The 14,993-nt window shown below is 31.1% G+C and overlaps 1 protein-coding gene across 1 annotated transcript; it reads left to right on the top strand.

The window, feature by feature from the left end:
• The first annotated feature begins 9,369 nt into the window (after window positions 1–9,369).
• Window positions 9,370–13,702, top strand: LOC129303062 (receptor protein kinase TMK1). Its single transcript, XM_054942074.1, has 2 exons — window positions 9,370–11,900; window positions 12,772–13,702. Exons 1-2 carry the CDS (start codon window positions 9,578–9,580, stop codon window positions 13,305–13,307), a joined length of 2,859 nt encoding a protein of 952 aa, XP_054798049.1. The 5' UTR covers window positions 9,370–9,577; the 3' UTR covers window positions 13,308–13,702.
• The last annotated feature ends 1,291 nt before the right edge of the window (window positions 13,703–14,993 follow it).

Genomic DNA, 14,993 nt, shown 5'->3' with positions numbered 1-14,993 from the left:
TTATAAAACAGTTTATAAATAGAACAAAGTAATATATATATTAAAATGAACTATAGCATTGGAACTGGTTGATATGGACAAAATGATCCTCAGAACTAGTCATATATAGAATTGTAACCGATTCAATTTTAAATGTTGGAAGGCAAAGGCGAGCTTAAAATCCAATCAAACTTTGTTATTCATAAATATAAATATAATTATCATCAAGCAATTATTAAAACATGAAAACTACAGAGCAAGATTTTAACCAAGCCACTATCTCCTACTCAGCATTTGCAAATTAGAGAGGTCTAACAAATCACCGATACTTTCTTTCATTCCGTATGTATGTATGCATGCATGCAAAGTAATTGCATACCATTGCAGTAACAACAAAGCACCAACAAGACAAATGGCAGCTTGCCTTCAATTTTAAGAAAGGCTTCGAGTTCGACTACTAGCACTAGAGGCTTCAGCCTTATGGTTTCCCTCTTCCTTGACCACAATGCAGGAGAAGCAAACCAGTCAATTGATGACGGATGCTACAAAGGCAATGGAACAGGATGCCAAAAGTGAGCAAAACAAGCAGAGAATTGAGGTGGGAGTGAAGAGCCAAGTCCAAACCATCTAAAATGTTAATTTCAACTGTTAAGAGGGAGGAGAGGATGAAAATGGAAGAAGAGGGAATCCAGCCCCAAACTAAACAAGACGTAATTCTAAAAACTTTTTTAATTTTTTATCCTTTGTTATTTTTATTTTTTTGCCAGGTTTCGTTCCATCTCATTCTCAAAGATGATTTTTGTCTGGCTCCAGGCTAGACATGAAAATGACTCAATCCACAACCCCGAGCTGCGGTCAAGCCTAACATACGATCCGACCGTTGGACTATCAAATTTGACTTGACTTTTTGATTTTTGAAACCTTAGTAAAAGGTCCAATTTCAGGAGCACATTACATGGTCATCAAAAGGGTCAGGAAGATCATGAATCTAAACATTAATTTTAGATCATTTAAATTTATTTTATTTTATATTTCAAATATATTTTATCCTAATAAATAGTCCCTCATATTCTTATTATAAGGTATGTCTATTTACTTGATCAAAATTAAAAAGAGTTAATTAAGTCATTAATTTTATCTAAAAATGAAATAAACTTTTAATTATATTTTTATTTAATAAAAAATTTAAACTTACATTGCATTCTATCTCATAATTAATTATGTTAAATAGGAATAATATTATAAAAATGCAATTAATATCTTTTTAAGTTCCTTGTTTTAAAAACTAAAAAATTCTTCTACAAGGTGTCATATCAAATTTCATATAGCCAAGTACTACTTTAATTGGATAGGACTTTTAGACTAATTTGAACAAGCCCATATATTTGAATTATAAAATATTATATTATTTTATTTTTTGAGCCAATTTTAACTTTTATCTTAAAAAATTAAGATTTTTCAAATAACACTACAATGCAAACTTTTTCTTTCCATGCTTATTAAAGTGAGAGCAACCATTAAAGGAGTTTTTTTTGAATATTTTCAAAAAAAATCAAAACAAACAATTATTAGAACATTAAAATTTCATTTAAGCATGTAAACTATTTGAACTAGTAGTCTGGGAGAAGATTTGTGAAGATTAAGTGCAAGTTGAGATGAAGTTAATTTCATATTATTAATAATAAAAAAATAATTTGAGTATTCAAGGAAAAATTCATTTGGGTTTGGACGTTGCCTAAATTTCTTTAAATTTATTTGGACAGTTATAGAAAATTGTATAAGCGCCCAAATATGGTCTTAAACTTTTTCGAGCTCATTTCACTTGGCCTTCAATCTTGACTTGAATTATCATCTCCAAAATATAATGGTGACCTAAAATTAATTTCATAACTACCACTTTTTTTTCTTAAAAAAAAAGTAAAATACACAAACGAAAAGTCAAAGGGCGATTTCTCGTATTCATCCGTCATTTGTGAACAATTGAATTTGCAATGCGTCTCCACGGAGACTGGACGCAACTTGGGACTCCAATCCCTGCTCTTTGTCCCTATCCGCAGATAGACGTGGTCCTACTGACAAACGAGAGTAGAACCTCAAAACCTCAAAAAATAACTTGGTTTCGTGATCTTCCACCTATCTAGCTCTATAATTATCCTTGATCAAGTTCATGAATGACGCTTAAAGATTCTAAATTCTCAACTGCGAAAATTAGGATGTTTCACATAAGTCTAAAATAATGATTTTTTTTTTAAATTTAATGAAACGGGGATGTAATCAATATAATTTTTTATTTTTTATTTAAAATTTATTAATTTGGACACTATTTTTAGATTAATTATTTTAATATTGTCATACTTAATTATTTAAATATCCTTAAATTAAGGAGAGGGAGAGTAGACAGTTAGATCATGAGGGAAAAATAATTATTTAAATAATTTTAACATAATTAAAAATACAAATTAAAATATTTTATAATCTTTAATGAAATATTCTCAACCATGCTAAAAAGCAAGCTAAATTGTGGGTTTTGAAAATAGTGGAAGCACTCTGTAATTTTAGCAAAACGGAAGGAAGTCATTATATTTTATTTAAAAATAAATTTACTGTATAAACAATGCTTCTGTTTAAAAATGTAAGATATTTTTTAAGGAGTTCAATATTAAAAGAATGTAAGACATTTTAAATTTTTTGAGGTGTAATTATTACTTTTTTTTAAAGTGCTCCTATTGATAATAAATTTATATTTATTATAAGTTATTTAATAGGAGTAAATATGAAAAGATAAGGTTAGTTTAAAAGTAGGTAACTGCTTTATTAAAGGGTGAGATTCGATTAACAAGGCCTTGCATTCTTGAACGGAGGAAATATAGTTTAAAATTTTTAAATCCAGATTGTTGAGATATAATCTCTTCAAATCACAATATATGTCATTGGTAACTCTTTCATGTTTTATAAAAAATATTAGTTTAAACCTTATGTTTATAAAAATGTTCACATCTTTACATTTATGTTCTTGAATTTTTCTAATAACATCTGCATAATCTTTAAATATGGAGCAATTAAATATAAGGAATAAAAAAAGTAAGAGTATAAATGATAAGAAATATAAAATTTATCTAATATTTTATATTTTAAATTAAAAAGTATTTTTAAAAAGTAATTTACAATGTGATTTAAAAGAAGAAATTTGAAATGCAAATGTTATTAATATCATAGTTAGCATGTGGCGTTCATGAAAGTGGTGAGTATTGAATGTGAAGAGGTCAAATTTCATCCCCGAGAATGGATGACGAAACATTTGAACCGTGCGTGATGATGCTCATCTAGTCCATCAGCCCATTGATGGAGTCGCTTGAGATAATTTATGGACTCATAAATTTTTCTTAGGGAAAAGTGGGAAAAAAAAAGGCACCATGAGGTACGGGTAATTGGAAAAAAGAATTAAGGTAATTCAACTGAATTAAAGTTGTAATCTTAATTCACTTAATCTAATGGTGTGTTTGGATTAAAAAGATTAGTATTAGGATTAGAATTTGAACCAAATCTTCTATTTGAATACTCAATAATTTTTTAATTTAAATTCAAATTCATTTTAAATTATAATTTTTTTATAATTTGAAATTCTCTCTATATTTTAATTATTTCATATTCTAATTATTTTAAATATTTTATTCTCTTCACATTTTTGTTATGAATATATTGCTATTCGTGTATCTTTTTTTGTCCCTTGTAGGTTAAAAAGAGAAATAAAGTTTGTCATTTTTAAATTTTCATTTTTATTTTAAATCTCAATTCATTTATATTTTTCATTTGAAATTTTTTAAACTATTAAAATAAAAAAATTTAAACACATGTACATTTAATTTATTTAAAAAACCTTGATCCGTTTTTCTAAGTACACCTACCTTGGAAGTTCTTACAAATTCCCCCCTCCCCAAACAAACCACTTTAAATTTACTATTTACCTCATTACCTGGGTATGCACCTCACGACCTTTTGTTTATTTTCTTTCTCAAAATATTGTTTTCGCATTTAAATATTGTGCATTATATGATTAACAGATAATTTTTTCATGGCTATATATGCATTAGAAATTTAAACATTATCAAGCTCAATTAAAATAATTCTTCCAACTACATTTTTTACACTCACACATGTTCAAACTTGAAATTTTATGGTTAAGTGGTCATTCCTTTTTCACCAGGACCGACACTTGTTATTTATGATTAATATATTTATCCAAAAAAAAGTTTATGATTAGTACATTATGTTACATAACACTAATGTATATTTGTTATAGTAATGCCATACTAATACACACACATAAGCCTTCAAAAAAGTTTAAGTAATGACTACTTATTTTTAAATTTAAAACATCTACAAAATTTAAAACAGATGTATAAAAGACTTTTAAATAAAAATAACAGCCACCATGACACTTCAATGTCATTTTTTTACTGTACAACAAACAGTAATAAAGTTTATATTTTACAAAATAAAATATTTTTTAATTCAATATCTATTATTGAAACTTTAACGTCACTTGAATACAAATAAAAATTTTAACAGTATTTAGTTAAATCTTGTCATTGTTTCTATATATTTATTTGATTACATTTATAAATCATTTTTAATATATTTTATCAGAATTAAAAAAGCATTATAACTCATTAATTTTATCTAAAAATTTAATAAAATTTTAGCTTTACTCCTATTAAATATATATATTTTAACAACACATTTTCTCTCACAACATTTAATGAAAAGCCCTTAATCATATCAAACTTTTTAAAGAAACTAAGATATAATAGTGTGAGCACCCTTTGTCATTCTATCCTCAAAGAGAAATCATTTTGCAATCAAATCAAGCCAATAACCATGAAAAATTAAAATTCAAGAATTGAATTGAAGAGTTTAAAAGAGAATTTAGATGTTTATATTTGATTTTAATGTGACAAATAAAGAAAAAAACATGTAGAAATTAACCAAGTATCAAAATAGCTTCTCAAGCTTAGATTTCACCACTCCAATCCTTGTTTTTCCTCACCTAGTTTTAGATTCAATTACCTTCTTCAATTGATGTGTAAAGGTATCTTAATGACTATCAAGACTAGGTGATAGTGATTAGAACCTAATAACTATTTAGAATCCAATGCACAAAACACCTAAGTTAGATATACCAATATATGATTCAATCCTTGAAACTAGTTATAGCTCTTACCTTGATCATATTTAATACCTTAAATTAATCAAGATTATGATATTAATTAGAGTTTAAGACCTAAACAATAGCTAATATGAGTGCAGACAACAAGATATTGAAATAAAAATATGTATTTATTCATCAAAACTTTGAGGCATAAACATAAATACTTAAAATGTATAACTAGTTTAAAAATCAAATGTACATCTTCTCCTCTTTAGAACAAGAATTTTAGCCATAATTATTAATCTAAAACCTAGAATCAATCATCAAGAGCATGAGTTACAGAATTAAAGAAGGAGAAGAAAAGAATCCAAAGCAATTGAATGTAAGAGAAAAGGTTTAGGAGAACTCAATATATGGCTTCATCTTTCTTAGAAAACTTTAAGAATCTAGCCTCTCATGGTGAATTCTTATTGAATTCAAGCTTGAATCCTCCTTGAGATGATTTACATTGCTTTAATACTTGCTTGAGATGAAGGAATGGAAAAAGTGAAAAAATGAAGGAAAATGACAGAAAATTTGGATGAAATGGTGGTAAAAAATTCAAAAAAGTGAAAGAGAATAGGTTTAGAATATAATATGTAAAAATGAATGAATGAGTGCGTGCACAACCCAAAATCTTATATTCAGCTTGTGATGGTGTAAAAAGAGTAAAATAGGATGGATTTCAAGTGATCAATGCCATAAAATATCTAAAACTACTTAACAAGCTTAATTAGGAGGTTCAAAAATGAATGTGACCACCATTCAAGTTAGGTTAACTTGGATACACATATAGCTCTTGTGGAATGATCCACACTTCTAAAAAGATGATAAAAAGGTGATTAAGGGTTGCTTGATCGAAATCGTTCATGTGTAGAGTCATGAGAAGCTTTTTAATTTAACTCTTGCACATGTGTCACTTTAAGATCTTTTGACTTTATACTTTATCTTGTAATCCAATCTTTTGACCATTTAATCTTGATTCAAATTCTTATTTGCATTTGCAATTGTAAACATAAGAATGATCAAAACATGTGTACAAAATTTTAAATTAAAATTTAAAGCTAATTGTAAGATATAATGTCATTTCTAAAGTTTTAGATTATAAAACATGACAATTTAGTATCAATGTTTTTGTCTTGAAACATCCTATGACTTATTTCTTTTAATGTTTTTTTATAATCTAAAATGAATTTGAATCTCAATCTCGTTCCATTAATCTTAGACAAACAAAAGACACAAACTAAACTAATATTCCAAAAATCATCAATATGACCAAAATATCCTTAAGTTATGAATAAACCTTAATTGATTTCAAAGACCTCCAAATGCCTAAATATACAAGAATTGAATTCCCAAGGATGCAATAATGCAAGAAAAGCATTATAAAATATATGTAAATAATAAAATATGTTAGAGGGTAAAAGAGAAAATTTATAATAAAAATTTATTAATGTAACTTCTAAATAAGACAAAAAAATCTTTTCTCTCTACTATATAAATTGGACTAGAGGGAGTATTATTCTATTATTCTTCTATTCTTCCTCCAGTTTGCCATTCATCTGTTCTCAAGGGCAGTATGATATAGTTGTCTTACAGTTAGATCAAATTCATTTGCAGTCAATTAAAACCTAAAATGGTCTTTTGTTAATTTCCCAAACATCTTATGTAAAGAAAACTGGATGATGAACTTACCAAGTCAATTCTACGGCAAAAAAGGAATTACATCATTTACAATAGCACAAGAATTTGTCCAACAAAAGCAATATAAGAAGTTGGTCACCTCCATTTCTATCTAAAGCACATTTGTCACAAGAAATGTGAAAAAGTCATTTTGCTTATAGTGAAACCTTACAAGCATCTTAACATCCCAAATTTCTTGAGCAAATCTTTCACTTCCCAAACTCCTTGAGCAGATCTTTCATTTCCCAAGATGATTTCTTGCATGCAGAAATAATAAATATAATTCCTTTTATAAGATTAATATAGCAACTTATTTGAATGGAGGAGAGTTGTGGAGAGTCAAACTCGGCAGGTTAAGGAATCACAGAGTCATCTTTCTTTGCAAATGAATGCCTTCGCTTTGTGCTCTACTGGATTTACAGCTTGGCAATAGATGAGAAGTTCTTGCTACACTCCATTTTCATTGCTTGCTTTAACTTGATGTTCTTCCAGCTACAAGACAACTATTGGAGTCACTCTACACAGGTCTTGGTTGCCAGTTAGATAGGTTCTCCTCAGTCAGCCCCAGTATTTTTCGGACTATGATTAACACTTGGCATTCTGTCAATTGCTTATTTTTCTAATTTACTTTTAAATTTTGTTTTTTTATGTAACTGTGGCATTGCATGGATTTTGATTTTATCCTTTGATGAAAAAGATTATAAACACATATAATTTATAGTAATAAAAAAAGGCTATTAAATTATATTGAAAGTTATTTAAACTGTAGACTTAATTAGTAATTTTTTAAAATATAAAAATAAACTGAAAATTAATTTCTTGTATGAAATAATATAAATAACACTAAATTTCAAAATATGAAACTAAAATCAAAAATCAATTTTTATGTCATTTCGAAATAATTTTCTGATTCTTTTCTCGTAAATATTCTCTTCATACTTGCGCCCGGCCTCACAAGAAAAAAAGAGGGGGGGGGGGGGGGGGAATCTCCCAAATTTCATTCCTGGGGATATGGGCAGAGCATCTTTGTGCTTGGGCGCATTATTAGGGGTGTCCCTTTCCAGCTCAAGCAAGAAGGATTAGATTGATCTCACTAAATGTCAACATGGCAAATAAATGATCAGCAAAGTTCCACATATTCAAATGATAATGGAAAAATATTACTGAAGGATCATTTATTTAATGTCAATAAAAAATTAAAAAATTTTGAAATATTATTGGAGGATCAATAGAATAATTTAAAAATAATTTTTAGATGAAAAAATTATGATACCCTTACCTTTCTTTCTTTTTAATTGAGAAATAGTTATTCCTAAGTTAATAAGGACCATTTGCATATTTCAATAATATAAAAGAATTTGATTGTGGAAAGAGATAATTGTAGATTATATTTCAATAGGTAAATATTTTTTTAATTAGCAAGTACCTATTTATATTTATATTTAGTAAGAAATTATTTGCTAATTGATAAGTTCGATTATGTAAAAAAACTTAATCATGAAAAGGAACAAGTGTAGATCATGTTTTAGCAAATAACAATTTATTAATTAACAAGTATTTTTTTACATTTAATAAAAAGTCATTTGCTAATCAACAAACTCAAAAATTTGAAAGAATTTGATTGTGAGAAGGGATAATTTAAGGGATAATTGTAGATTATGTTTCAACCAATAATAATTTATTAATTAATAAATATTCATTTGTAGTTAACAAGAAATTATTTACTAGTTGATAAATTCTTTTTCTAAAAGAAGAGAAGAAATATTATAATTTTTTATCTAATTTTTTTAAATTAGTTTCTTTATTTTTAAGTAATTTTTCAAAATATTTTAATTTTTTAATATTAAATTGCTTGCATGAAGTAACATTTTAAGAAAACATATCTACAGATCCTTATAGTTATACTCAATTTTAAATTAAATTCCTACAGTTTATTTTCATTTAATTAACTCCTTATAATTTAACTAATTAAATTTTTTAATTCCTAAAAGTTAAAATCCTTTCAGTTCTCCTTCAAAATGCAAAATTAAGAACTTTTATAACTTTATTAAATGATTATATGACTTTAAAATCAATAACATAATTTTTATAAATTAAAATTTATATAATTAAATTGTCTTTTAAATATTTTTTTACATGTACAGTTTTCATAAAATTAAAATAAAAATATAAACTGTGGATTAAATAATTTTTTTCTAGTTTTAATCAAAAATAATAAATTAAATTTTCTGCAAATTTTAAGCATATTTTTATTTTATAAAATTTAATAATTATTATTAATTTCAATCTTCAGGAGCCAACATGTATGATAGATGAAATTATAAAAATTTAGTTTCAATAAAATAAATTATAAAGACTCAATTTAAAATTAAATGAAAGTGTAAGACTTACAAGTGTATTTTTCTTAATATTTTTCCAAAGATCAAATGAGAAGGACCGTGGCCCCGTGGCCCCCACAGACCAAAAGCACACCCACTCCTCCTTCTATCTCAATTTCCAGCATCTCAGCAATGTCATGACAGCCCGAGGTTCCGGATATGCGGGCCCCACCTCCATGTGCATTCCTGTTCCTTCTTCTGCTTTCTCTGCTTTCTCATCACTCCGTGCTCTGGTATCCAGCTATACCCTTTGCCGCCATTTACTCCTCTCTTTGTTCTTCCGCTTCTGCTGCTTCTTCTCTCTCGTCATTTCCTTCGCTTTCTCTCGTTGTTCCTCAGGAGAGCGAATATGAGGAAAAAAACGTGCATAAAGTTCGAGCCTTTACTATTATTCCTTTCTGGGTTATTCTCAGTCTTCGTCTTCGTTGAGTCTCAAGCAAACCCTAGCCCAGATGGTCCTGCAATGGAAGCTCTCAAGAAGAGCCTCAACGCCCCTGACTCTATCGGATGGTCTAATCCGAATCCCTGCAAGTGGGATCATGTTGGTTGCGATGCAAATCGGGTCACGCGGATCCAAATTGGACGTCTAGGTCTTCAAGGTACTCTTCCCCCGAGTCTTGGAAATCTCACCGAGTTACAGCGCTTGGAGCTTCAATATAACAAGATTTCGGGTCCTCTTCCTAGCTTAAAGGGGTTGGGTTCTTTGCAAGTGCTTCTTCTCAGTAACAACCAATTTAGCTCGATCCCTAGCGATTTTTTCACTGACATGTCTCAGCTTCAGTCCGTGGAGATCGACAACAACCCATTTGAGGAATGGGAGATACCTCTAAGTCTTCGAGACGCTTCGTCCCTTCAGAACTTCTCGGCCAACTCGGCTAATATCACAGGCAAAATACCAGATTTTCTTAATGCAACTGTGTTTCCTGGTTTGACCCTTTTGCATTTGTCCTTTAATGACCTCGAGGGTGGGTTTCCCGCTAGCTTTTCTGGTTTGCCGATTGAGACTTTGTGGGTTAATGGGCAGACAGGTAAACTTAATGGAACCATAGATTTTATGCAGGATATGACTTCCTTGAGGGAGGTTTGGTTGCATTCAAATGCGTTTTCGGGTCCATTACCAGATTTTTCAGGCTTGAAGAATTTGGAGACCCTGAGTTTAAGGGATAATTCGTTTACCGGTCCTGTTCCTTTGTCATTGATGAGTCTTAAGTCCCTAAAAGTTGTAAATTTGACTAATAACTTACTTCAAGGGCCTGTGCCAGCGTTCAATACAGGGGTTGAAGTGGATATGAGTGAGGATTCGAATGACTTTTGCTTGCCAAGTCCTGGGGATTGTGATCCTCGGGTGAATACTTTGCTTTCCATTGTTAAACTTATGGGATATCCTCAAAGGTTTGCTGAGGAATGGAAGGGCAATGATCCATGTGCTGATTGGCTTGGGATCACCTGTAGTAATGGGAACATTACTGTTGTTAATTTTCAGAAGATGGGTCTATCTGGTACCATATCCCCAGAGTTTGCCTCAATCAAGTCATTGCAAAGAATTATCCTTGCCGATAACAATCTCACTGGTACGATTCCAGGAGAGCTCACTACACTTACGGTGCTTGCTGAACTAAATCTTGCAAATAATCAGCTTTATGGAAAAGTCCCTGCTTTTAGGAGTAACGTAATTGTTAACACGAATGGTAACAAGGACATTGGCAAGGATAGAAGCAGTTCAACTCCTCCAGGTACAGCATCTCCAAACCCAGCAGGTCAAGGTACAACAGGAGAAAATGGTGGGATTTCTGCAAATGGTGGCAAAAAATCTTCTCATGTTGTAGTGATCGTAATTGCTGTAGTTGGAGGTGTATTTTTGGTTTCGATGATTGGTGCCATAGTTTTCTGCTTGTATAGAATGAAGCAAAAGCAGTTAAGCAGGGTACAGAGCCCAAATGCTCTGGTAATCCACCCTCGTCATTCTGGATCAGATAATGAAAGTTTGAAAATAACAGTCGCTGGCTCAAGTGTCAGTGTCGGCACAGCTAGTGAAACTCAAACGGTACCTGGCAGTGAGACAGGAGGAGACATCCAAATGGTTGAAGCTGGAAACATGGTCATTTCCATACAAGTCCTTCGGAATGTGACTGACAATTTCAGTGAAGAGAATATATTGGGACAAGGGGGTTTTGGAACAGTTTACAAAGGTGAACTTCATGATGGTACCAAAATTGCAGTGAAAAGAATGGAGTCTGGAGCAATAACTGGAAAGGGTGCATCAGAATTTAAATCTGAAATCGCTGTTTTGACAAAAGTTCGCCATCGGCATCTTGTTGCACTTCTCGGCTACTGCTTGGATGGAAATGAAAAGCTTTTGGTATATGAATACATGCCTCAGGGTACACTAAGTAGGCATCTATTCAACTGGCCAGAAGAAGGACTACAACCCTTAGACTGGAACAGGAGGTTGACCATTGCTTTAGATGTGGCTAGGGGTGTTGAGTACCTTCATGGCTTAGCCCATCAAAGCTTTATACATAGAGATCTAAAGCCCTCAAACATTCTTCTGGGAGATGATATGAGAGCAAAGGTTGCAGATTTTGGTCTTGTCCGTCTTGCTCCTGAAGGAAAAGCCTCTATAGAAACACGAATTGCTGGAACATTCGGATACTTGGCACCAGAATATGCAGGTATCTTTTAGATTTACTTACTGGATATCATAAAACCTAGTGGGAAATGGTTGCATCCAGAATGGGTCAAAAATCATCTGAACATCCATGTCACCTTAGAAAGATAAACACTTTCTCTATATAGATATTTACTTGCGCAACTAATCTGTGCCAAGTCAAGATTAGACCAATTAACTGATTGAGAGGTTGATGTAAAAGACTAGAAGTTACTTTCAGTTGGCCATTTCTTGCTGCATTTGTTGTTTTGAAAAGTAAAAGATATTTAAAATATTCCATCATAAACTCATGTTATTTCTAGAAAGTCACCATTGCAGCCTAGAGAATCTATGTTTATGCTATGCATGTTCAATTCATGAAAATGGTCACTGACTCACTTGAATAAATCTCACTTTTAAAGCAGTCATGGTTGGTTGAGCAGGCTTTAAACCATCCGTACTCAAGTGAGTTGTGTGGAAGATTAAACACAAAGCTGTTTAGATACCTTGTTATCAAGTTCTTCAATAAAATTTTAACATACAGCCATATTACAATTTTTTAGTCCTTGAAATATTTTCTTTCACATGTCAATTCTATTGAGAACCTGGTAATGAACTCTTCAAAGTTTATAGAGATTATGACAGAGCCATTCATCGGCTTTCACTTAGAAGTTTAGGATTTTGAGTTGAACCATTAGTTAACATAGCACTAGAATTAACAATTATGGACTCATGGTTTGAATAGAGCAAGTCCTTGACACGAACAACTTTTTCCCATTTGTTTTGACGGGGAGTGATTATGGGTTGTATTTGTGTTTTGTTCATATCAAACTTCCAGTTTGAGTTCATCTTCATTAAATGTTAATCCTAACGTGTTTATGGTCATGTGATTGCAGTTACCGGCCGTGTGACAACTAAAGTAGATGTATACAGTTTCGGGGTGATATTGATGGAAATCATAACTGGACGGAAAGCACTTGATGAAACCCAACCTGAGGACAGCATGCACCTTGTAACATGGTTCCGCAGAATGTACATAAATGAAGAATCATTCAGCAAGGCTATCGATCCTACGATAGATCGCAATGAGGAAACTCTTTCTAGCATTCGCATAGTGGCAGAACTAGCAGGCCACTGCTGCGCGCGAGAGCCATATCAAAGGCCAGACATGGGTCATGCCGTGAATGTGCTTTCCTCTCTGGCAGAACTCTGGAAGCCATCTGATCAGAGCGCCGAAGATATCTACGGAATCGATCTTGACATGTCTTTGCCTCAAGCACTCAAGAAATGGCAGGCTTATGAAGGTGGAGGAGTAGGCCCTGTGGACTCATCTTCCTCCTCACTCCCTCCAAGCTTGGACAGCACGCAGACGAGCATACCAACACGCCCGTATGGTTTTGCCGAGTCTTTCACGTCAAACGATGGGAGGTGATGAATCAGGCTGGTTTGTAAATTGTGACTCAAGTAGTATTGTTTCTGTATCTTCATCCTCTTTGCTTCAGACAAAAGCTAAGGTTAAAAAAAATCCTTCCAGTTATGAGGTTCTTCGATGAAAATATAACATGTGGATCTGTTCTCCAACCAAGTTTCTTGATGACGTGTTATAATTCTATCGAAAAAACTTGTTTCAAGAACTTGAGAATTAGTACATTGCAGGTTTTGTCATTTGGATCTTGCGGGCTTTTTCATGTGTTGTGGCACTCTCTTTCTGAGAGTAATCTTGCATTTTCTTGGGCACATGTCTAGTGAGTTTTGTAGCCTCTTGGTCATGTTTTACTGTCTGTATTGCTGTATTGAATTGTATATCAGGAATCGTAATTTGACTTCTGCGCTGGACCTTTCCAATTGCACTTTTTTAATCTTCATTAATAATTTAAATCGGCGGAAAAAACCTCATAAGTTAATAATGTTTGTATCTTAATTAAGTGAATATACTTAAAATAAGATGCAACAAATTATAATATTGAACTATGATATACATGCACACACATACTTTCTCTATTAAAAAATATAAAATATTTTTAATTAAATTTTATTTTAATAAATTTGTTAATTGTCTTTTTAACTGAACTTTTTTTTTTATTTATTTTATTTCATTGGGTTTCAATTAAAAAAACAAAAAAATAATTTATTTATTACAAATATTTTTGAAAAAAATAATTATAAATTAAAACAATAAAAACGTAAAAGTGTTTTATATTTTTAACATTCAATTTATACATTATATATTTTCAAAAGAGGGAATATTTTGTGACGGCCATGATTTGTACTTGTTATTTCTGCAGGTGGCATTATGAAAATGCTTCTAAATATTTTTTCTCGGCCATATATATAATTTAGATAGTTGAAAGTGCTAATAATTACCTTATTAATAATTAAGTAAAAAATCATAAAATACTCCGTTATCAAGAATTACGCAAAGTCTGAATACGAAAGCACTTCTAATTATTATATGGCGGGTACTAATAGGGTATAAAAAAAATCTAATTGAAGATATTCCAATTATTACATGTTAACCAATATACTTAAGTTGCAAGTAAAAGATTGAGTATCTCTTGCACTCAGTTGAAGATTTTGTTTTTTTGGCCAGAACACTTGATTGAGGGGAGAAAAAGCAACTATATTGAAAGAGTTATTTTTATTTCGACGTGAGTTTAGAATTTTCTTAAAATGAAATTTTTTTACCCTATGTGAAAATTTTAAAATTATGTCTATCGAAAGGGTTGAAGGTAAAAAATAAAACTAATAAAAAATTATTTTAATTTAATCAATACTTTTAAGTTTGAGTCTTGAAGATGCAATAATATATAGGAGCCCACCACTTGAAAAAAACTTGAGATCTTGACGTAGGGCAAACAATGAAAAATTTCAATGGTTTGCCACTTGAAAAGATCGGTTCAGATTATTCTAAAACTTTACTTTCAACTCAGCGCGTAGCAGATTCTGGATGTTGTATGCATGAGCAAATTTAAAATTATGAATGAATATTTTAAACTTGGGTTTGGGATGAACGATACAGCTGGCAGGTGGGAGAGGGAGGGTCAATTTGAGAGGACCAGGGGATTCAGGCGCGTGGCAAGGAGATGTCGTTTTGGAGGAATATGACAGTGAAATTGTG

Source organism: Prosopis cineraria, unplaced genomic scaffold (genome assembly GCF_029017545.1).
Source record: "Prosopis cineraria cultivar Desert tree isolate PC_DT_omini unplaced genomic scaffold, ASM2901754v1 PC2, whole genome shotgun sequence".
Lineage (NCBI taxonomy): Eukaryota > Viridiplantae > Streptophyta > Magnoliopsida > Fabales > Fabaceae > Prosopis > Prosopis cineraria.
The sequence above is the reverse complement of the archived record's forward strand: the minus strand, read 5'-3'. Positions and strand labels throughout refer to the sequence as shown.